The sequence below is a fragment of the Meriones unguiculatus genome, chromosome 12, assembly GCF_030254825.1.
Source record: "Meriones unguiculatus strain TT.TT164.6M chromosome 12, Bangor_MerUng_6.1, whole genome shotgun sequence".
NCBI classification, from domain to species: Eukaryota; Metazoa; Chordata; class Mammalia; order Rodentia; family Muridae; genus Meriones; species Meriones unguiculatus.
This window is the reverse complement of record NC_083360.1, coordinates 84,794,675-84,819,593: the sequence shown is the minus strand read 5'-3', so window position 1 is coordinate 84,819,593 and position 24,919 is coordinate 84,794,675. Positions and strand designations below refer to the sequence as shown.

Genomic DNA, 24,919 nt, shown 5'->3' with positions numbered 1-24,919 from the left:
CACCCAACCTGAGCTGCCATCCCTCTCACTGGGACTCCTGCCGTCACTTCTTCATTGGAGCGGAAACGCATTTGTGACACTCTTCCCGTGTTCTTTTGGCCTGTGGGTACTTGTGTTCAGACAGGACATCTAGCTGAGTGGTGCCACATGCTGCTGAGTCCTGGTCTGACGCCACACTGTGATCCTTTGAGTGAAAAACAACAAAGACCAGCTTCCAGGCCATACTTTATTTTTACATAGTGGTGGCCCCAGAGCCACAGGGACATGTGTTCTGGAGGAGGCACGGTGCCTGATGCTGCGAGAGCCTTATAAGAGGATTCATGCCTTCTCCTTGGTCCCCATGACCAAATTAAAAAAAAAAAATCACACAGCACTCTGCCACACCCATCCTCCTGTTCCGTTTCAGTAATAGCCAATTCAGCTGTCTAGTCAAAGATGGTGGCTGCAACTCTGATTTTACAGAAAACCTTCATGCAGCCAAGAAACCAGAGCCATGGAGGGAAGAGGCTTGTGTTGACTTCCCACATGCACTGTCCTACAGTGGCAAAGTGACTCCAAGCCACTGCGTGCTTGGCTATGAGACAAAGCTGGGACCCAGTTCACCATGCTTGGAAGATGGCCGCTTTCCAGGCGAGATATTACCGGAGCCAAACACTAACCTGAGGTTAATGTGATTCAAAATCCCTTCCCTTCCCAGGTCCTAAGGAGTACCTGTGGAGGGCTGGATTTTGGTTATTTAGGGTGACACAGGTTGTTGGCATCACTGCCCTAGCCCTAGTGGCTTTGGGATGGAGGCCTGACTGGCAGGATGATGGCGCTTTAGACATCACACTAACTAACCTAGCTCGAACTGACCATTCATCTGCCGAAAGCAGAGTCATCAGTCTGCAAGAGCAAGGGTGCTCACGGACCACCAGGAGAGCACGTGCCAGGAATGCATACTGTTCAGACAACAAGGTGAGGTTATTTGCTTCACAGGCCAATGGATGCGGTGATTCCTTGGCCTCCCAACAGCCACACCCGCACCAGCCTCCACAGGACCATAGCGGCACTTCTCAGTGTGGCAAGACCTCAGCGGCCTCAGTGAGCATCCTTCAATTAAAACATGACCCTAGGGGTTCTGGCCTTTGCCAGACGGATGAAAAATGGCATGGGAGCTGGCTTGGTGGTGGAAGGAAGGACCATGGATGATGGACAGCCCCCAACCGTCACCTGGATCATTTATGTCCCCCCAACGTCTAACGCGAGGCTTTCCTAACCTACTGTCTTAAGATAGAAAGGCTTCAGGAGCTCTATGTTCCAATGTGACAGCTGAGAAAACTGCAGCTTGGGGAAGGGGGAGGGTACGGAGGAGGGGAGATTGCGACCAGCTTGGCTCTCGAATTCTGGCTTCCCTTCCAGAACTCGGTTCCCCTGCAGATCTGGGTTTTCAGCCGGGCCAGGCAGTTCTGAAGGTGGGGCCGAAGAACCAACCACGCTTCATTAACAAGGCAGGAGGACCTCAGAGGCCCCTCCCTCGGGAACGGAAATGGAGCTAACTTTCTCTGAGCTTAGGATTTGTAAGGCACTGAAATTAACTAGAGCCAGGGGAGGGGGGACAAAACGGGGGGAATGAGAATGAGTGACCCTGGGTGCTTTCCTTGCAAGCCCAGGGAGGGTGCTCACAGTAGCACAGGACGGTTGTCCCATCCTCACTCAGTGGGAACCACCCCTATGTGACGCGGTCATGAGCGTGTGCCCCCATTGTGACTCAGTGGATTCTAAAGGAGGCCTGGCGGGTGGGAGTCAAGAAAGAAAAGCCCGGGAAGGCCAGGCTTCCCATCTTGAGATGCCTTTTCCAGGAACAGTTCCGAGCGGGCTCAGTGACGGCTGGGGCAGCCCGTGGGCCTGAGCACACAGGAAGAAGGGGCAGGATGGCCCAAAGATGGCAGAGAGAACTTTGGACTGGACCTGGCTTTGGCACAGCACATCCTGGGCCAGCCTGCCCGTCCCATGGACCCCGAGTCCCAGGGGAAGGAGGATCCTCTTTTGCCCCCATGAAGGGCTCCTGTGGCTGGTGCAGGCAATGCAGGTGAACCTCCAAGGCATCCCCTCCATTGTGCCAGCCAAACCTGTGTCCAGGTGACCTGTGGGGAGCCTTTCTGGACTCAGCTGTCGAATCCAAAGCATGAGTCAGGTGTGAGGCTGAAAGGAAGCATGGTGCTCGCTACCACTTACGAAGGCCCTCCCTGATAGCGGGCCCTTCATGCGGGTGACGTCCCTCAGGTAGGTATTTTTTACCTCCTTCTGCAGGGGCACACAGGGGCCAAACGACTGGCCCGGAGTCAAGAGTCACACAGTTAACGAGTGGCGAACCTGGGACCGGGACTCAGGCCTGTCTGACTCTGAATCCCACGTGCTTCCACTTGCCTGAGCTGCCCTGGAGGCCATCGGGCTGCCTCGGGGATTCCTGGAGGGGTTTGTTTCTGAAATCTGGGAAAGCAGAGAAGCTGGAGCGAGGGAGAACACGCCCATTTCCATGCATCTGGCCCCCCAGGTTCCCCGCTCAGTGCCTGGCAGCCTTGCAGATCTTGTCATACACCTCAGGGAAAGCGTCCTGGCAGCCAAGCTGCTTCCGCAGCTTGTGGTACAAGGAGCCGTCGAACATCTCCCAGAATTCCTCGCGGTTCATATAGCAGTCAGCGTATAACATCTGGAACCTGCACGGGAGGGAAGGAGCGAGGCTGTGAGGATGGACTAGGTGGGCGAGAGGGTCCCTGTGTCCCCAAGCCCTGGGCCACTCACCCATGCACGCTCCGCACAAACTTCTCCAGCTGCCTCATGCAGGACCTGGCCTCGAAGTGCTTCACACGCGGCTCTCCGTACGCCCCAATGTCCACATAGAGCTCAGTCTCATCCCCCTTGGGATGCACCAGTCCAGGCTGGCTGGGCAGGATGAACGGGCACAGCCAGATGGGGTAGACCTGAGAGGCCGGGGAAGTGGGTCAGTCTGCCTTTCCCCAGCAGGGAGCAGACGCAGGACTGGCCCACCTGCCACCCCTCAAAAGGGGACTTTGTGTCGTGCAGTAGGGGCTCCCAGCTTCAGCTTCCCCGCCAGGAGTGGGGGTACTCCCAGTCTACCGTACTCTAGAGCAGCTCCTGAGTGGGCCAAGACCCTCGTTTTGGAGCTGGGGAGACTGAGGCCCAGAGGGCAGATATGCAAAGGTGCGTGTCTCTGCTCGAGGGAGAAGGCCTGGGTCCCACGGGACAGTGCCTGCCCGGCCCCCCAGCTTACGTGGATGTCGTTTTGGAAGGTATGCAGGGCCTGAGACAGGCACTTCATGGGCACCAGCATGTCCTGCACCACGTGGTGCTGTTCGTACAGCTTGCGGAGGGTCTCGCCCTGGGTCAGCTTCAGCAGGGAGATCTTGGGAGGCACCATCCAGCCAAAGAGGTAGCGGAAGATGGGGTTGTTGCCAAAAGGGATGATGTCCTAAAAGACAGAGTCGGGGGGTGGGGAGGAGGAGGCAGGGCCAGGTCCTCAGTCCACAAGGTACAAGGCTGGCCAGGGTGCAGGTCCCTCCTTACGGGGGAGGGGACCTAGGACTTTACCCCACGGACCTGGATTTGATCTGCAGCTCACACAGTTACCAACTAGGATGGCCTTGGGCTAGTTAGACAACTTCTCACAGCAGAGCTCCTTTATCTGTGAGAAGTGGCGCGTGAGGCAAGTAGAGAGACTGTGGCCAGTGCCAGGAACACGGCGATAAGATGCTACCATGCCCATTCTCAAGACTGAGGTTAAACCGGTTGGCATACTATAAACATTTGCTATGTGAGTGCTGGCCAGTGAGAAGAGGCACACGCAGAGGGCAATTCTTTCCAAGGTCCTTCAGCAAGGACAGCTCTCACAGGATGGGTGGAGTCTAGCTCCAGAAGAGCCTGTCCCTTTGCACACAGCCAACCATCCATTCACTTGCTTCCCTTGGTCTCCCTGGAGACCCTGGTGGGCAGATGCTGTGTTTCCCCTCATGTCCTGGGTGCTGCTGCTTCCACCACACCCTTCACCTCACTGTGTAGAGATGGCTCCCTAGCTCTCTCACAATGTTCTTCTCAGTTCCAGGCTCTGCTAGCTTCTTAAGCCACCAATGTGCAGACAGCCCCTGGAGTCTTGACGCCAAGGGTAGGTGTCAGAGACAGCTTCCAAAGGCTCCCCCAGAATAGAAGCCCAAAGCAGCAACCTGTGCCAGGGCCATGTATGTCTGCAGCTCTCCTATGAGGGCACCCAAACACGGCCCACCTGTGAGAGCTGCATAGCAATTTCTAGCCTGCAGCTCTCACTGCTGTGTGCTGTGCGTCAGAATTCGGCACTGCAGCGAGGGAAGCCACGGAGCTGGCCCACCGAGGCCACGTCTGCTCACCAATATGGCCTCTGTCTGGCTAGAGTAGTAGCTACAGAGGCTGAATACCCCACAACAGAGTGCTCCAGCCAATTCCTGCACACGGAGCCTCGCTCTGCTGCCCAGGTGTGGAGCATTTATTTACGGGTCATCAGTGAAGACACTTAGCACTGTGTCTTTGCCCATCAATATGTGTATTTGATGTTAAGTTCCCGGACGAGGACAACTCTAGATTGAATGTGGAAGGTATCTTTAAGGGCGCCTCCTTCACTCTTGTACCATCTTGTACTCTGAAACTAGAGGCGAACACTGCTTCCCGGCTTGCTCGACAGCGATGCGCTGTTACACTTCCAGATCTCTGCTGTTTCCCTGAGGTTAGCAGTGAGCCTGTTCCTAGGTCTCAGGGAGACTAGGCCTCCTTTCTCAGGCCCACTCCTCTGTATCAGCTGAAACTGTCAGCCTCAGAAAGCTGGTGTTTAAACACTCCCTGCCCTTCTTTCCTGCCTTTCCCACCCCCTTACACATCCACCTTTTGGCCCCTTAGTGACCTGGGGTCCCATGGCCCTGGCTTCACCTGTCCTGTCCTGCCAATACGCTAAGGTCACTCAGCTACAGCCACTTCCTCCTCAGGCTCTTGCTTGACTGTTGCTTGCATCTGGCCTGCTGCAGAGCCCCAGGGATGACCAAGGATCCCAGTATCTCCTTTCTTACCCATGTTAACCCCGGCCCACCCGGCCCACCCAGCCCACCCCCTCACTGGCTAACAACTGCTATGTAAATGGCAGCCCCTAAGAGAAAGATGAGATAGGCCTGCCCTGGGTTCTCAGCCCTTGCTCTCTTAACCTAACAGAAAGACAAAGGTCAAAATAAAACATTCATGTACTAAAAGTAAAATAGTCTTTGTATGTATGTATGCATATGAATGGCCATATTGGTCGCATGTAGAGGTTGGAGGACAGCTCTAGGTGCTGTCCTTGCCTTCTACCTTGTGTGCTAGGCTAGCTGGCTGGAAAGCTTTCAGAGACTGTTCTGCCTCACCTCTCAGTAGGTCTGAAGTAACAGATGTGTGCCTTCATGCCTAGCTCTAAGTGGGTTCTGAGGATTCAAACTCAGGCCCTCATGCCTGAACAGCAAATGTTTTAGCCACAGAACCATCTCTTTAGAGCAAAGTATTTGTCAAGATAGTGGTCCCCCCACCAACCCATCTGCGTTAGAGATTGAACCCAGGGCCTCATGTATACTAGGCAAGCACCCTAATGCTAAGCCAGCCTCAGCCCTGCATTCTTTTTTATTGGAGGGGGTGGGGGGTGGGAGGGAGAGTGAGACAGGATTTCTCTGTGTAACAAGCTGGCTGGTCTTGTAGACCAGGATGGCCTTGAACTCATGGAGATACACTCACCTGTGCATACCGAGCACAGGGATTAAAGGCATGCGGCACCGCCACCCTGATGGTGGGTTCTTAACGGAACAAACAACACACATGTCCGGACAGCCAGAGCTATGCAGAAAAACCCTGTCTCAGGAAGAAAAAAAAAAAAAAGGAACACATACAGGTAGAATTGAGTGCTTACATTTGTATTTAATAGATGAGTGGTGGAACTCATGCTAATGACCCACTCTGATGCTCTGTGCAGTCGTTTGTGACAGGGCAGAGGGAAGCCTCTTGGTTTAGTGCTTTCGGCGCCACTCCAGACCTGTTTTGTGCATGGGCCCCACAGGTTAGCCAGCCGGCCCCAAGCTTGGTGTTGCTCAGTGACCCAAGTGAGGGAGGGGGGAGGGGTCTGGGCCAGCCAGGCTAGGCCGAGGTGAAGGGCAGACTGACTTACCGCCCAGAACGCAGGCAGGTTCACCCTGTTCTTTCAAAGGCCTTTCTCTACAGGGAGGAAGGTGAAGTGAAGGCGGAGAAGGGAATGGAAGGCGTCTTGGTGGGAAAGCCTTCGTTTGGAAAGTGTGTGTTCCTTATCAGAAAGGTCTCGGCTTCCGTAACTGTTGTAACTCCACCTAGCTGGGTGCTCCACCCACTTCCCCAGGGACACACTCAACTGGGTCCCTCCTCGGGAAACCACCCTTGGCAGAAGGGATTTGCCTCACGCGGGCCAGGAGGAGGGGAGGCAGGCCTGGTCTAGGGGCAGAGGTGTGGGTAAGGTCCACTGATCTCAAAGCGCTCATTAATCTGAAGGTCAGCCCCAGCTGGAGCTCCTGTGGGCCAGCTCAAACCTTTTGCCTTTGCTGCTGCCCTGTCCGTTTCCCTATCGATGCATTTCCTCGTCCCAAGAGTAAACTCCAGGTAAGCAAACACAGGCCTGTTCTTCCACTTCCTTCCTGTAAGCGACGGTGGTCAGGGACAGTGTCCACAACACAGCACAAAAGTACCAGGAGCTTCGTTCTGGTCACTGGCTGAGGCAGGTTAAAATCTACCTCCGCTGGAGTGGGTTCAACTCAATGACACATGGTGCTGACACCTGGGAAGGTGACCGGCAGCCACGACAGGACCGACACACTGTGTCATCTGCCTGGGTATCTCTTGGACCGTCTGTTGTGGGGGCAGCCAGCTGCTTTGCTGTTCGGCAGCTCAAGGGGGCCACGTAGCCGTGAGCAAGGGCTTCCCCAACCCGTCACCCTCCACCCCCTCATACGCATGGACCCCTTATTGGAGCCTGGACCACTGCCATCCCCTCACCCAGCTTTCACGGCATTTCTCAGTGCACCTGACCACTGCATCCTCTCACCCCACACTCATGGGCACCCCTCACCCCACGCTCGTGGTTCTCATAACTGAGGCTTGGACCACTGGATCCCCCTCACCCTCCCAGCTTCTCTCCTGGGTCTGATCCAGTGCTAACTCATTCGTAGACCCTTGTCCCCTGCAGCTCTACCTCACTTGCTCTCAGATCTGGTGATTTCAATGCCCACAAATATGGTCTACCTACACTTTGGTACCGCAGCTCCCCAGCCCGGTTTCCCTTTATCGTCCAGCAGTCTTATCTTTCACTGAGCTCAGCTACTGCTTTCATGTCATATCTCAGAACAGTCTGCAACACTGTCACCATGGCGATCCGATCTCAGAGCCAAACCGGTCCCCGCGCATCTTTTCCCAGAGCCACCCGTACCACACTCACTCATTCTGCATCACTGAGGAGATCTGTTGCAGCAGACCTGGTTGCTGCAGTATAAAAGCTTAAAACATCGGCTGGCCAGTCCTTTGAGAATGCTTCCTGGGCCCCGGACTATCTCCTCCACAGTTCCTGTCCAACCTCCCCTACCCACAGGGCACCCACTGTCACAGTGTGAAAACCCACAGCCACACACTGGCCTAGCCAGGAGCTCATGGTCACTAGTCTCAGGAAGCTGAATGCCCTGGTCATTCCCAGACAATGAACTTCCTATTCTGTAAGCGACGATTCACACGTCTCCCCCACCCTTACCCCCTTCAAGCTGTCACCATGCCCTGGCTCAAATTCCTACTTGTGGTTTCGTTGAGAAATTACAGGCCACCAGAAGGGAACTCCCTCAGCTTCCCACCTCCCAACTGGCCCCAACTTCAAGCACCTGTTCCCTCCTACATATGCTATCGCCAAGGGGCCACCTCTGGGCTCAGCCAAGGCGCCAACCCCCTCTACCAACAGCCCCCACACCCGCACTGTCATTCTCCCCACAGCCCAGAGTGCATGGCCATGATGCCACCTCTCCTGAAAACAATCACAGAAACAAGATTCTTTCTCTTAGTCCCATCCCCGCCCCCCTCCAGATTCTGTCCCCTGAATCTATTTGTCCCTCTAGAAGAAGCCTCTGGGATTGGTTTTCACTCTCCCATTCTTTCAAAACTCAGCCTTCCAGGTTTCCACCCACTATTCAAAGATGACTCTATTCCTTCATCTCACTTGGTACCCAACACTTCCTGAAGGCCTCTGCTGGGCTCTGGCTAAAGGTACCTTCTCTTCTGCTGGTTCCTCCTCTCTGGAGCTATGGGACACCCAGGGCTGGCATCTTTATGCACCTATCATAGGTTTAAATATTTCCCAAAAAGAAAAGTCCAGGTGGGATGGAGCATGCCTATCAACTCAGCATCATAAAGACCAGCATGGGCTACACGAGACCTTATCTTAAAAAACAAAACAACCAAATCCCAACAAAATCTCCACAAACTCAAAACATTTCTCTGCCACCAATGCCCATATTTATACACATGGTCTCAACCTCTGCTGAGACCCTCTGATCCTCACACACATAGCTGATTGGCTACTCAGGGCCCTACCTTCATTTCCAAAGGAGTCCCACCAACAGATGTATGCCAGGCAGAACTTCCGGTGTCCTTCACCATGCCCTCCCTGCTTCCTGTGGTAGTTACGGGGCCGCCTGCACCCAGTTCTTGGGTCTCCAACCTTGCACTCATGCCAGTCTGTCTGAAAACCCTGTAGGTAGGCTTAACCGTTACGGTCCCTCTGTTGCCTCCCAGACAACAGAGATCTTTCATTTCCTCTCCCGTAACCACTTAGCCCTCACACCCCACTCTCTGCCCAGCTTCCAAAGATATTTTTTTAAAAATAAAAAGTAGGACACGTCGTCTTCCTGCTCAAAGCCCACACTGACTTCACTTAGAATAAAGAATTAAGTTCTCACTTGACCTACAGGAGTCATGTGATCCAGCCTCTGGCTGCTGTGTGACCTCGTTCTGCACCTTGGCTCTAGCTCAGCCACCTCGCTGTGCTTCAGGCATATGCAGCCTGCAGGGACAACTGGGCAGTGAGGCGCAAGGGCTGCAGCTGACTCCTGCAACAGGAGGTGAAAGAGCTACAGCCTTGAAGCTCCTGGAGACAGGCACAGATCGGGGGATGGAGAGCAAGGATCTTCGTCATATTGCATTTGTTAATCAATTCTTAAATATGACACTGAACAAAATGGGTGAGCTGGACTTCATTTACGAGAAAAACATGTACATCAGCAGACCTTGCCAGAGCTGTGAAAAGTAATGTGCAGGCTGGGAGAAACACTGGAAATCACCTATCTGCTAATGGCTTAGTATCCAGAGTATGTGAAGAATCCACACAACAACACAACACAAACCGCCAGGGGAAAATGGACAAAGGGGCTAGTGAACTGACTAAGTGGATAAAGGCGCTTGCTGCCAAACTAGACCTTAATCCCTGGACCCACATGGCGGAAGGAGAGAAATGATTCTTTTAAGCTGTTCTCTGACCTCCACATGTACATCGCACGAAGAGCAAAAATGGATGGACTAATAATAAACAAACGAAAAAGACCCCACAGATGACCCGCAAGCGCTAGACACAATGCTCAACATCTGCCTACCCCAAAGCAAGGCCACACTCTCCATGTCAGGGGAGAAAGCCAGCCCTGCACTGCAGGTGGCTGTCCCCAGCCCCAAACACAGTAACTGCTCTGCTGGACCCCAGGACAAGACCATTCCCTTCCCCAGAGGGGCAGAGAACCGCGGCCACAGTGTGAATGGCTGGCTGCCCCGGGGGACCCAGGGCCCCGAGGGAGCCAGGCCTCACCTGGAGCTCCCAGAAGATGCTGCGCGTGTGGCGGTGGTAGTAGTGCCTCAGGGGAATGTACTCCAGGCCCTCACGGTCTGTCTTCAGGTAGTTCTCCACGTGCTTGAAGAACCACGGCTTGTAGTAGTTGCCAATGCTGTTCAGCTGAAATGACAAGCGGCATTGTGATCAGGCCACCAGGGAAGCCACCAGGGAACCGCCAGGGAGCAACAGTGATCCGGCCGCCCTTTAATACTCTTGGCCTTTTCAAAGCTCTGACATGTCAACTGTGCCCTTGGAGTCTTTAGAGCCAGGCCGGTCGGGCACAGCAGGCACTCTCCGGCAGACAACCAGTGACCCATAGTGCTGTGCGCAGGGGCCACGCAGCTGGCTCCAGCAGTCCCAGAAAGTTTAGTGGCCCATCTCAGCCTGATTAGAACAGTCAGTGTTCACGGTGTCAGTGGTAAGTCAGGGCGGTGCACAGGCCAGCTCTCTGCTGCCCTTCCTGAGCCGGTGTGTGCACCCTCACTGCAATCCACTGCTGCAGCTCAGCCAACCTCGGCACTTTCCTGCTGCTCCCCCAACTGGCACCGGTCCTCTGAGTTCAGCACTTTCCCTAACATCTCCCTCTCCTTGAGGGAAGACCATAGGTGGTTAATGTCCTGGGCCTGGGCTGTGTCCTCCAATGTCTAAATGACATAATACATTGCTGTCTTACAGCCTTCAGAGGATCAGGCCTAGATCTGCTTGTTGCCAAGATGACGAAGCTGCTCAGACCTCAGGCCCCTCTCCTCTGTACTGAATTCTGGGCAAGTTCTTGGGAAGAGAGCGGGTTCTAGAGCTGGGAGGCTGGGCCAAAAACTGCCCAGCCACACTCTAGCTTTGTGAACTGGTGCAGGCCACTCTATATCCCTGTTTCCTGCATATGTGAATTAACAATAAAACTATATAGTCTCCAAAAAAAAAAAAAATACTATATATACAAATTTCAGGGCTTTGCACTCTCTCAAAATAAAAAAAACAAACGAAAACGCCCAAACTCAGAACCAAGAGCACACTATACTATACGCATGTGTGTGTGCCAGTCCGTTCTTCCCATGTACGAGCCAGGAGGCTGATCCTTTGGTCTGCCTGTCTCACTTTCTACCTGGCAAGATGGAGACACTGCTGACTGGAATGGCTGTGTAGGTCAAAACACATAACGCAGGACACACCTAGCACGGGCCTGGCCTACAGCGGGCCACAGCATCTTTCCCTTGCCCTCCCCATAGGTTGCAACCTTTCCCTCTGCAGCCTGCACCTGCGACTCCTCTGGGTACCACCATCTTGTGGAGCCTCCTCTGCCGGCAGGCACTCTTCGGGGAGGAAAGTGGGAGCCACAGTGAGCGAGACAGTTTTGCACAAGAGTCTGTTTGCCCAAGCTAGCTTCCCTGCGGACGGTGAGGCCTCTGTTTGGTAACAGAAGGGGACCGAAACCCGGCAGCGAGCGGAGCAATCTGATCTAAGGCAGCTGAGGCATCAGCTTGCCTGGCAATGGCATCCACTGTGTAATTAAGCCGAAACTTGGGGGTGCTGGGTCCGAGGTCTTCAGGGAGCACTGTACCAGAGAAGCTCAGAAATGATAAATGAGGCAGCTAACCATCACTCAGGACACACTGCAGCTGGGAAGAACGTGCAGCTTTAACATATGCACAGAAAGCCACCTCCCGCCGGACTATGACGTGGGTTACATGCTCATAGGGAGCCTCACCTTGCATGGTACCACCAGAGAGGGTCCATCACATCATAGTGCTTAGCTGTCTTCTAAACTGGGATGTTCGGCCCATCTAACAGCATCTACTCCTCTCCTGTCCCACCTCCACTCCCACTGGATGTCTTGGTCTTGTTTGCTAGGACAAATGGCAGGACTCTCTGGCCTCTGGTCTTTCCTGCCACTTGGCTTGGAGATGCTCCTGGAAGGAGCTTGGGACCTTTGTTCCCTCCTCAGGAAATACAGGGAGCTGGCCAGGTGTCCAAACACTTCAAAAGCTGAACAAATCCTTTCAGCAACTGTCACTTTGGTGGCATCTAATCTCAGACAACAGTAAGGTTATTTTGGTATGGCGGGCGGCTTCTCTTGACCCCTCCCCTCAGCTTACGCTGTAGAGAGCCTCTAAGGAAATGCTCCAGAGAAGCTGAACAGCTCTGGACCAGATGCCCCTGATAGGTGGTTAGGGGTGAGGGGCTCACAGTTGGTTAGGCCTAGAGCCAGAACACTTCAGCTGCTCTTCCCACTGATGCTCCTGGGTGACCTCTTCAGACATGGGTCCTGCCAGGAATCAATGTTGTGGGCACTGCTAACTTCTAGAGGCTGGGACTCGGACAACTTCATGAACCAGAAGCCAGAGACCAGAATGTAAACCTGCTCTGCTGGCTGGCCATCTCCAGGAGTCTCCGTCTCTTGGGATTGGGCCCCATTTCCAAGCGCGGAGAGGGGACTGAGCCACATGATTTGAGTCCCTTCCAATAATATTTTACTGAAGCCAGGGCCTCATACATATTAGGTGGGCACTCTACCACAGGGCTGACACTCTAGCCCTCCTTTCCAAATACACAGGATCTATCTATCTGTCTGTCTATCCATCCATCCATCCACACACCCCTCCACCTCACACCCACCCACCCACCCATCCACCCATCCATCCTGTGTAACAGAGGACAGCTTATGGAGTTAGTTCTTTCCTTTGCCATGTAGGCCCCAGGGACTAAACCCAGAAAGTCAGCTTTGGTGGGAGGTACCCACATTTACTGGGGCCATCTTGAGACCCCAGTTTTAAAACATTTTAAGCAGATAAGTATAGCTCAAGAGGCTTAAGAGAGGCTTAAGAGAGGCTTACACTTTAATGTACTAAATCCTATCTTAAGATATTCTTCCAGTTCTCACGGTTTCACAAATAAAATAAAATAAAAACAAAACCAACAAAACAAACTGGAAACAACTTTGGATTTCCAGCTGTGGCCAGACAGGGCATTTGCTCAAAGCGCTGAGACAGTAAGCCAGCTAAGGTGACACAGCACACGGCAATGCATACCCACTGAACAGGACATATTTGAGGATGGGCTCACAGGTACGGGAGGTCAGACTAGAAAACTTGGTAAAGATATGCCCAACCTTGCAAGTAACTAGAGAGCTAGAAAATAAACAACTATTTTTAACCTTATCAGATTGGCAAAATCAAAGTGTGATACTCTCACTACAGCTGGCAAGAGACACAGGGAGAAAGGCCTTCAGCCACCTGTTGCTGGATGTGGGCAGAAACCCGACCGCTCTGCCGAGGGCTGTGTGGTGTCCATATTTCGGGTACACCCACCTTGGCTCAGGATTCCATTTCATTCATAAAAACATTGGTATGAAGGGACAGGAAGAGAGTCTTGAATCTTCAGTGCAAAGCACGTGTTCATCAGTAAGTGACGGGTCATGCCAAATACTGACATGCAACCGAGCAGCAGGCAGTAGGATAAAATCAGGGCGTGAGCAACCACACACACTGAGAAATGCAGGGCAGACTGTGGACGTGGGTACTCCGATGGGTGTGTGTGTGTGTGAAGAAATGCACCTTAACTTTCTTACATAGTCAGTGTTGCTATTCAAGTTTGTAATTTAAAAACTTGAGAAAGGTTTTATGTGTGCATAAGGGCGAAATAAATGAGGAACAAAATAAATGAGGCTTTGGGCCACATGTGTGTGGGGGGGTCTTTTATTTGTTTATACTTCCATGGCTCTTACCATGAGCACACATCCTTTCTGAATGGAGGGGGAAAACTGCTTTAAAAACTTACTCGGTCACCAGGTATGGTGGCACACACCTTTATTCCTAGCACTTGGGAGGCAGAGGCAGTTGTATGTCTGAGTTGGAGGCTAGCTTCGTTTACATACATAGGGAGATCTAGACCAGCCAGGGCTCCATAGTGAGACCCTGTCTTAAAAACAAAAACAAAACAAAACAACCCGGGGGAAAAAAAAAAAGACATAGTTGACTCACACCTACAATTCCAGAACTCACACTCAAAGAGACTGAAGTAAGATAACAGCTCTAAGTTAGAGGTCAGCCTGGGCTACACAGTGAGTTCCAGAACAACCTGAGCTGGGATGTAACCCTGTCTGAAAATAAATCAATAAAGATGAAGACATTACTCACTTGTTATGTATGATTAAAATGTGTTAATAAAACATTAAACATTGTATGGTGGCAGTTGAGGGTGTGCCCAACTTTCAGGGTAATTACTCAGTCCTGGCTCTGCTACCTCGTGGGCATTTAAACTAGCCCTTGGAGCATCAGTTTCCTCTTCTATGACATGGGCTGTCACCAGACATTAGGTTTTGTCTATGAGGGGACCAATGACTGGCGGGTGGCAGGAATGGAGAAGACGGGACTCGGTGGCCCCTCACTTCTCTGAAGGAGCCTGTTACCTGCCTTCCTGATGGACCGCCAGAAGAAGAAGTCTAGAACAGGCCCAGCCCAGCCCACCTTTCTCCCTCTTGCCTACCTTGCTGGGTTCTACGTCATCCGTCATGACCCCTGTCATGATGACAGCCTCATCTAGGGAGTACAGCAACCCTTCCACGAAGTGGTTCTCTAGCCGCTGGGACTCCTGGGTGAATTTTTCACAGATGGCCTCCAGGCCCCGCACTGGCTTGAACCGAAGCTTGACATACTTCTTGGCAGGGATGATACGGATCTCGGCAGCCACCAGGAAGCCCAGCGTCCCACAGGACCAGGGCACGGCATAGAACAGGTCCGAGTTTTCAGACTGTGAGACAGAATTGGCACATGCTGAGAACTTGACCTGCAGACATGGTCAGTAAGGGGGCATAGGACCTGGACTGGATTCCTGCCTGTTGCTATAATCTGTACTCAATTTCCCCCTCTACTTCAGATTTAAGTCTACTTCATATTTAACCTCCTACTGCTTCCTTTATCAGGGATGCTCAGCTGAACAGCATCCGCTTCCTGGTACTCATTCCAAAAGTCATGACCAGACTTCCCGAAGACCCCAAAGGGAGGATGAAAGGGCAAGGGGGAGCACCAGTACAGGCTAAACAAGATGGATCCCTACCAGAGTCTGGGTGGCCAGGGGGCATGAAAATGTGAAAACGGCCCTTCCTGAGCTGGCACTAAAAGTGGCTTTTACTTTTAGTGGGTAATACCTTCCCTGGTCTACCTTACTCTACACTCAGGCCCCATCTGACAGGTAAGGAGCATGAGTCTCTATGAGGTGACCTGCCTCAGTCAAGGCTTGCTCGAAAGTCAGCTGCAGCAGCTGCGCTCAGGTAGGAACCCAACTCTGAAGCGGTATCCATTGGCCATTCTAAGTTAGACTCTTTATATCTGCAAGAGCTCTTAAAAAAAAAAAAAATCCAGTCTTGACTGGTTTACCAAAAGGCCTGTGGTATACCAGCTCTAACTAACATGCATTGCCTTGGTGGTGGGCAGGATGGGGAGCAGTGGGACAGGGGACTGGATGAGGAGGTTCTGAGGCAGGCAGCAGGAGCCTCTGGCACAGCAGGGTTCTGACAACTAATCCCTCCCCTGGGCTACTTAGTACAAACTCCCAAAACTGTACCCCTGGCTCCATGCTGAGAACTCCAAACTCACCACCTTCCTCCTCCTTGTCCTCCTTTCTCTCCTGATAACGAGGAGAAGGTGGGGCTCAGGCGAGTGCTAAAATGACGTGATGTACTTCCTGGCTGACTGGGGTCTTTTTGTCTCCTGAGCTAGTCTTCCTTCCTTGGGCTCTCTCCTGCGCAGCCAAAGCTTTGGTGGCCGTGACGTGCTCACCGTGACCCTGGTTACTCAGGTTTAGGTCTTAGCTGTGGAGGATTTCCTATCTACGTGATTACCCTCTCTGTGCTTGAGTTTCCTAGGTGACTCAGGGTAATCGCGGCAGTCACCTCGTAGGCTGGTGAAGAACATGAACCCTGTAATACTCGTGAAGAATTCTTTTTTTTTTTCGTGAAGAATTCTTAAGAGCGCCTTCACGAACGTAAGGGGCTGCACAGCCCAACAGGTGTATTTGAAGGAAGTACCCTGAGGAGAGCTGCCTCGCTGACTATGCCAGGGTCCCTAACGGCCCCTCCTCTGAACTTACCGGCGTGCAGCGCACAAAGCTTCCGTCTGCCAGGATCAGCTCGTATGCCGTGCAGATGTGTTGGAACAGGCCATACTTGTGTGACGATGACTCGATGCCCGTGCCCATGATCAGGCCCCCTGCAGGGACAAGTGTGTTAGCATGGTGAGCAGGGTGGGGCTGGCGACACAGGATATTACCCATCAACCAGTTTGGGGAGAAGGAGTGAGATGGTCTCCTTGAAAAGAGCGGTTATGAGTGGCAGGGAGCTATGACCTATGGGAAGGTGCTGGCCTTGGACGAGAGCTTCGGTAGTCACAGACCCTGCAGGGAGAGTGACCAGACTTATTCTGTGTGTGACCTTGGTAGAACTGGAGCAATGGACAATCATGAGAAAGCAGATGGGACCAGAATATCTGAGCCGCTCAGAAATGGGAATATGGCCATTTCTGGCCCAAATGGAAAAGTAGCCAGCATGGAGTGGGTCTGCTATATGGAAGGGGCCGATATCCCTCCACTGTGACACTCGGACCACCCAGCCCTCCTGCCTCGAACCTGGAGTACTCACCCACTGTGAGGTCATCCAGCTCAGGCAGCACAGGCAGGGTCCAGCCAATGGAGTTCAGCAGGGCCGTCACCTGACCCATAGACACCAATGGCTCCACTCGTACAATCTGTAGACAGAGGAGGGAGGCTGGGTCTGAGGGAAAGTGCAAGCCCAGCAGGACCTGCACACTGATGGCGTGGCCGCAGCCTTCCCAAGCACTCAGGCAGGAGTCCTGTTCAGCCTTTATAGACCTCTCCTGAACATGCACTGCCTCCAGTCACAGTGAATATGACCCCTGGTTCTGAGTCAGCTGGCGTTGAAGATCATCCTCTCAGAACAGCTGGGTGTGGTTGCACACAGGTGTAATTCCTGCACTTGGAAAGCTGAGGCAGCAGAACTGCCACAAGTTGAGGCCAGTTAGGGCTATATAGCAAGATCTTGAGATTTTTTTGTTTTTGTTTTTTGAGACAGGGTTTCGCTGAGTAGCCCTGACTGTTCTGGACTTGCTTCGTAGACCAGGCTGGCCTCGAACTCACAGAGATCTGCCTGCCTCTGCCTCCTGGAGGGCTGGGATTACAGACAGCAAGATCTTGTTGAAAAATAAGACAAACCAAACAACAACAACAACAACAACAAAAAACCCCAAGCAAACAAACAAAACCAAAAATGTCCTAAACAAACGGAATCAAATATAACAAATGTTTAGTTATTTTTTTTTCTAGGTTATAGGAGAAGTATTAATTTGAAAGTTATGGTAAAGATGAGAAAGAAAACGTCAGTCATCCATCCTAGCGCTCTGCTTACCAGCGACAATCACGAAGCAGAGCTGCCTTGCTCTCCGTCATGCTGCTCTTTTCTGTGCTTTAATACAACATACACACACTAAAAACTTAGTACTAGAGGGGGCTGGAGAGATGGCCCAGCAGTTAGGAGGGCTGGATGCTCTCCCGAAAGACTAAGGCTTGATTCCCAGAACCCACACAGCAGCTTACAACCGCCTGTAACTCCAGTTCAAAAGGCCTGCAGTTCTTCTGGCCTCGACAGACATGGCGTGCAAGTGATGAACACATGTCAGGCAAAACACCTCTACACATGAAAAAGAAATCAGCAGTAAAGGTTGGCGGGAGCCCTTCAGGGGATACCGTAAGTACTAGGACAAAAAGTTCAGACTTCTAGCACCCATGCAAATGCCTGGTAGATGTAACAAGCACATGACAGGCAGAGACAGGCTATCCTCAGAGCAAGTTGGTTCAATAGACCTACCAGTCTGCCAAGCTCTGGATTCAAGTGAGAAATCCTGCTTCAATATATATAGTGGAGAGCAATTAAAGAGGACATCCAACTTAACCTCTAGTCTCTATAAATGTATATACACATCAAGACATGTATGTACACCAAAACATACACGCATGTGCACACACGCACGCACATTCCACAAAAAATTTAGCACAGGGGGCTGGTGAAATGGCTCAGCAGTTAAGAGCACTTGCTTCTCTTGTAGAGGACCTGAGTTCAGTTACCAGCATCCACATGGAGGCTCTGCCACCCTCTTCTGGCACTGCACACAAATGGGACACATACATACGCGTGGTCAAAATATTCAGTTACATAAAATAAAAACAAATAAATGAAAATTAGCATTAAGCTACGAACATCAAAAAAAGTAATAAAAAAAAAAGAGAGAAGCCACATCAAAAACAAAAACAAAAACCTATGAACATCATCCTTTATCAGGCAGGCTTTTTGTAAAAATGATTTTTCACAGATACACTAGTACTTCATGCTGAGACAGAGCACGGAGGACCAGGGTTAACTGCTGTGACACATAAATAAAAATAAAATGACAGAGCTCTTGCTAGAAACAATGCAAATGAAGGCAGTGGAGTAATTTCTTTAAAGTACTGAAAGAAAATGCCTGTCAACCTAAAAAAAATGCATATTTATTTATATTATGATGTATACAAGAAACGTTAAGAGGTCCTTTGAACAAAAGAAAAACAATGGGCAGAAATATATCTCCAGAAGAGAGTGAAAAGGCCTAACTCTACGGACAAATAGATGTTCTTATATTTAAATTTCTCTAATAGACAACTGGTCGTTAAAGTGATGATAATAATACAGTGTGGAGCTTAGAAAAAAATGTGTGCAACAGCACAAGGGGTGGAGGAAAGAAATGGAAGTATAATGTCCTAAGATCTTCAGGCCGTGTGTGAAGTGCGGTAACATCGGGAAGACAGCAGTGAGGGAAACGAGTGCTGGAAACTCTGAAGCAGGGCCACAGCTTTGCAGGCCAGAAAGGAAGAAAACGCAGACTCCCTGAGAACACGGGAGGGGAAAAGAAACAAAGAACAAAAGAGGCGACAAAAAAACAACAAACAGCAGGTGACAGGCTCAGACCTAGCCTCACCGGTACTCTACTCTAGGGAGGTCCTCTACTCTAGGGACGGTAGATGCAAATGGTCTTTCCACCTCAACTGAAAGACAGAAGTTGTCAGGTTGAATAAAAAAATAAAAAAAAAAAAAAAAAAGCAAGACCCAACCGGGTGAGGGAAACACGCTCTGTTAGGTCAACAGTAAAAAGAAGACCATATCATGCTTCCACTAGTCAAGAGAAGTCGGTGGCTTTATCAGTACCAGGCTAAGTAGATTTCAGAGCAAAGAATATAATTAAGGACTTTTTTTTAAAAGGTAATTTCAGCCAGATGTAGTGGTCACATCATTTGAAAGGAGGCAGTAGGTGGAGGGTTGAGGCCAACCTGGGATGATACATCTTTTCATAATGGGAAAAAAAAAGGAGTTAATCAAAAGGACATTAAAAAAAAAACAACCTTACATGTGTTAGTTTATGCCTAGTAACAGAGCTTTGAAAGACATGACGTGAAACCGATACGTGACAGAGCTGTAAAGATTTGAACAAGACTATGAGCAATGAAACTTAATTGACATTTGTAGAATGTGTCACTCCCAAACGGTTTACTCATGTGAGTGTTAGACACTTACGCACAAACTATTAACCTGTTTTTTTGTTCCCTTAAAAAGTTGAAAGCATTCTGGTAACAGCTAAAGCAAATCAGAAATCCAAGACAGCAAGATCTTGCTAAATATTTGGAAACTAAACATCCTTGTAATTAACCTAAGGTCAAAACACAGAGCAAAAGGTAAATCAAAAGTTTTTTTTTTTTGAGGGGGGGGTGACAAAAATCAGTAGATAAAGACATTTGTCACCAAGCCTGACAACCTGAGTTTGATCTCCAAACCTGTAAGATGGAAGGACATAAAACCTATTCCCACAGCCGTCCTCTGACCTCCACATACCGTGCCCAGGTAGTGAAACTCTGGTTTGCGAAAGACAAGCCACAGGCCAAGAGAAAATACAGAATGAATTTGGGTTTTTAAAAACTTAGCAAGAGATATGAACAGGCCTCACTAAAGACATACCAATGGCCAGCATATACATGGAAGGGCGGTCAGGGCGGTCACGGCCTTCCATCACCGCTACCACAACACACCATGACAACGGCTCAAGTCGAGACCGACTACAGCGGGGTAAGCGATATGCAGCAGCAGGCAGACACGGCTCACGGGACTGTAAAATGCAGTTACTCCTTAGAAAAACAACCAGATCGTTCCTCTAAACATACAGAGACATCCACCCGCCACGTCACTCGGCCATTCTCCTCCTAGGCATTTGCCCAAAAGAAGACTGTTAAAGATTTCTTATTTTAAACTCTCTCTGTGTGTTTGGGTGCCCTGGGAGGCCGGAGACTTTGTATCCCCCAGAGCTGGAGTTACAGGTGGTTGTGAACCCCCTAACGTGGGTGCCAGGAACCAAACTTGGGTCCTCTATAAGAACAGTACGCATGCTTACCCGAGGGGCCGCCTCTCCAGCCTCTACTAAGCTATGTGCACATATGTGGTGGAGCTCAGGGTATGCAAAGGCTCCCCTGGAGCTGGAGTTGACATGGGTGAGGGGAACTGAACTCAGGTCCTCGGAAAGAGCCGAGTCAGCTTTCCAGTCCCAAAGAAAGACCTTGCGTGTTTATAGAAAGCCTGTTCAGAAACCTTCCTGACCACTTATTGCAACAGCTTCAAAGCGGAAATGGCGGGGGCGTCCACCAGCAGGTAAATGGCTGAACAGACTGACCTACCCACGCAAAGGATACTATTTAGCAGCAGAACAGTCCATGGGGGGGGGGGACACACACACGCTTCAAAAATGGATGCTCCTTAAAATACTCATTAGAGAACCCAGACACAAAAAGTCACTCACTCACAATACAACAACAGCTTTTAAGGCTGTTGGGTACGTTCTGTATTTTGATAGTGGTTTCACTGGCGCAATCCTGTCAGAACGCACATCAAAATTTATTACCCTACTGCACACTTTAGGTAGGTGCATTTTACTGTACTCCAGGCAATGTCAACAAAGCTGGCTTCGAGGGCACAGAGGGCACAGTGATACAAAGGCTTTGGCCATGGTCTCACGGTGCTGAAACGCCACCAAGCAGACACACTTGTGTTTAATGACTCGCCCGTTGCCGGGTATTGCACTGTTCTGTTAGTAATAAAAGTGTAATCCAAATCTTCGTGTTGGCGATCTCGGATTACATGTAGGTCTAATTCCCTTTTTCTTAAGCTATGTTCTTTTGAGGAGTAGAATGAAAACACGTTATCTTAGCTAAAAGGTCCAGAAGCACTGACAATATTGTTAAGCGGGCCAAAGAGTGTGTGCCCTTCTGGGCTGTCCAACAGACAAGCCTGAACCAAGTTCCCGTCTCCTGGCTACCTTCGTGGCCCCCTCCTCCTGCCTCCCCTCCTGGTGGCTGTGGGCCTCGGGAAGACAACAATGTTAGGCGGAGCCTCTCCTGGTGGCCTTGGTCCTGTCCAGTCTGGGATGTCCTTGACTGAACTCGTTACCCTGTGAGTCATTCGGGGACAGTGTCCACCTACTCCCAGGTCCAGGGTACAGCATGTACTCACTTGGTTTTTGTTTCTTCTTTTTCCTTTGGGGAGAGGGTATTGAACCCGGGGCCTTGCGCATGCTAGGAAAATTCTCTCCCACTGAGCCATAACCCCAGCCCTCTCACCTGTTTCTTGGTGTCCACCTCCAGAATGTCCATCAGGTTGATCATGATGTTCTTGTGAGTCTTCTTGTACTTTCCAACCCTCAGCGAGACGGTGAGCCAGCCTGGGCGGCCTGTGCACATGAAGGTCTTGCTGCCTTGTTCCTTCCATTCCCGTACCTGCAACCACAGGAAGGGGTTCAGCCAGCTCCATCTGGGATACCAAGAGCGGCTCACAGCCCTCCTTTCAGGACAAGGGAGCTGGGAAAGATGCTTTTACCCAGGCACCGTGTGGGAGGATGGTGATGTCCCTAGGGCCTTACCCTGTGGAGTCTCCCTAGCTCACAAGGCCAACAGAACAGCCAACGTGTTGCTACTGCACAAGGAAGAATAGAAAAGAACCAGAAAACAAGCAGAGCCCTCTGAAAACACTGAGTGGACAGACCTCAGGAAAGGCTTCACCGAGGTAATGGAGTGACCATAAAAATGATTATCATCTCCATTCTGTACCCATTCACCTAGGCACCTACTGTACGTTGTCATGTTAGATTTCTCAATCCCAGGAGGTTGGGGTGACCTCCCTTTGGCAGATGAGGCAAGCCCAGGGCAAAGTAGCTTGTGGAAGATCATACAACCTATGGCTGGCAAGACCCAGGTTCACAAACAACCAGAGGACTGGAAAGACAGATGGGCTTGTCCATGGAAAACAACACAGGTACTACTTTGACAGGGAGAGAAGGGGCAGGCAGCCAGTGGCTGAACTACCTTGGCAAAACCTCCACACCAGAGCAGAAAGGGTACGGAGGGTAATGTGCCACCGAGGGATACAGGAGCTTGTCTTGTCCCAGGCAGGCACAGTGCATGGCGGTAGTTAGGGCATCCATTTCCTCTGCCCTCCACCCAGACTGACTGTACCCTGCTGGCTACCCTGGCAGTTTTAGGATTGGGACTGTGATCCCACAAGTCAAACCACTGGGTCTGGCTCCCAGAGGGGTGCTCTCTCTTTCCTGAGGTGATGGCAATACTGGCTGGATCAGAGCCAGAAACTGTTGGGGGACTCCACAGGAAAACAAGAGCGCGTGAGGATGAAGTCAGCCAAGAAAGACACAGCAGGCAAGAGGGGGTCCTGGATTCAGTCACACCTCAGCCGGCTGTACCCCTGGATTTTTCAGGACATAAGCTAGTATGGCCAGCTTCAACTAAGTTTTGCAAGAGTGCAGTCAAGGGTCAAGGGTCAGACCTCTGGATTAGAAGCTGCCCTGGAGCTGTCAGGCAGAGGGCTCAGGACAGGATCAGATGGGCTTTCCTCTTATTCAATTTGGCAGAAGGGCACTACTTTGCATTGGCAGTGGGAAGACAAAAGGTGAATTCCAAGACCACCCAGCTCTGCCTGACCCTGCAGTTGAAGACTTCCTGTAAACAGAGCTTGAGGGAGTAGACTAGGGATGCTGGATGTGGGGTCACACAGACAGAAACTATCAAGCCTGGATTTGGGGCAGATGAGCAAAGCCTGAGAAACAAAACAAACAACAACAAAAACCTGTTCTTTGCCAAATTCTCAAGAGAGACAGGAAGGGTCCAGAAAGTGGGTAATACTCGGGCAGCTATGGTAGGAGGGTAGGTATGAGGCAACAAACCCAGAATCGCGGGATGGAGAGATGGGGTTGAGTGAGTTGAGAGTTCAGGCTCTTAACCCAAGCCAGTTTGAGTTATTGAGCAGTTGTGTTGTCCTGGGCACATGACTCACAAACAGGGACTGTGCATCATGTAGATCACACACAAATGGCACGAGGTGTGACACTTAAGGCCCCATTGTCTCCTAGTCCCTGCGCATCCTTCCATTTAGTTAAGGTTAACAAGCACTCACTAACATACTTTGGCCCCAAGCGCAGCTGCCAGCTAACAGTCCCAGGTAACAGTCCCGTCTTCGGGAGCTCACAGGGCACCCAGCGGGTAAAGGCCCAGATAGACCTCGGAAAGACCTTGCGGGTGGGGTGGGGGTGCGGGACAGCAGAGCCTTGGGGCTCTGACTGTGAGCTACAAAACCCAGCAGTGCAAACTGCTTCTGAGCCCTGCACCCTCTGCGTCTCCTCTCACTGGGCAAGGTCTTTTGGTCTGGAGAGGTCAGTCTGCCTGTGCCTTTGGGCTCAGCCTGCAGCATGCAGAAAGCATGAAGTAAACGGAACAAGACGGTGGCTGCCGTGAGGGTGGCAGCAGGAAACGACACTCTCTGCAGCCCGATGCCAGTTTGAAAAGAATATAAGGAGGGGTTGAGGGAGCCCATGCCAGCCCTGGATGGGGGAAGAAGGCTTCAGTGTGAAGAAGTCTCAGCCTAGGTACCTGCTGGCCTGTGTGAACTCTCCCTCTACTTACTGGGAGACACAGACAACTACATCTGGGCAGAGTGACTGTGCGTGTTAGCGGAGTCTGAGACGCCACACGGGGTTGGGGACTGGTTCCAAAATCCTCTACTTTCAAGGCGTCCAAAGAGCACCACGAACCGCACGACACAACTTTCATCTCTTTCCCTGGCATAATGCTTTTCTCCAAACTGACTTTCTATCCTCCTCGCTGCCTGTGCTCCTCAGCTTCCCGACCCTGGCTCAACCCATCTCTCCTTTCGAATCATCCCCCCCACCCCCCATTTCCCAGCACCACCTCCCAGAGGCCCTTCCTCCTCTGGAATGCGGGGAGCCTGACGAGTTACCTGACTCCCGAGGGTTCAGGGTCCCTCGTTTTCCAGGCACTGCGCATGCCCCACACCTAGCGGACGCTCCGTAAGTCTCGGGGCAGGGTTGTGTTGGTTGCCCCCGCGCTCTCCGCCGATTCCGTTTCATCCCTGGACGGTCCCTTCCCCCACCCCACGCCGGGTCCTCCGCGATCACGCTCCCATGGCCGCTCGTCGGGCCCCCGCACACGCCCCCCACCCCGGGCGTCCAGCGGACCGCTAGCCCCGCGCCCGGCCGCGCCCCGCGCCGCTCACCTGCTTCTGGATGTCCCGCACGCGCTGCTCGTGCAGGCGCGGCGCGCTGCTCAGCTTGAACACCACCCAGGCGCGCACGTAGTAATAGATGTCGAAGATGAGCGAGAGCGGCAGCAGGAAGAGGCACACGAACACCCAGCGCTGGTGGATGAGCACGAACTCCAACCCCTTCACCCGCACCCACAGCAGAAAGAGCAGCGCGCACACGGCCAGCGACACGGCGGGCTCCATGGTGTCACGGCGCGCCGCGCGGGAGGCTGCGGGCTCGCGCCGCCCGTCTCGGTCGCCCGCTCCGCGCACCGCCGGCTCAGCGCCCGCCGCCACCGCCCCGGGAGCCTGTAAGT

General features: G+C 51.7%; 1 protein-coding gene across 1 annotated transcript; it reads right to left on the bottom strand.

Annotated features, from left to right (window-relative positions):
• Window positions 1-212: 212 nt before the first annotated feature.
• Dhcr24 (24-dehydrocholesterol reductase) lies at window positions 213-24,919 on the bottom strand. The gene is made up of 9 exons (XM_021635292.2): window positions 24,576-24,919; window positions 21,617-21,772; window positions 16,551-16,656; window positions 16,004-16,122; window positions 14,402-14,665; window positions 9,896-10,039; window positions 3,275-3,472; window positions 2,785-2,963; window positions 213-2,699 (listed from the first exon to the last, which is right to left on the bottom strand). The coding sequence occupies exons 1-9, from the start codon at window positions 24,804-24,806 to the stop codon at window positions 2,546-2,548; spliced, it is 1,551 nt and encodes a 516-aa protein (XP_021490967.1). The 5' UTR covers window positions 24,807-24,919; the 3' UTR covers window positions 213-2,545.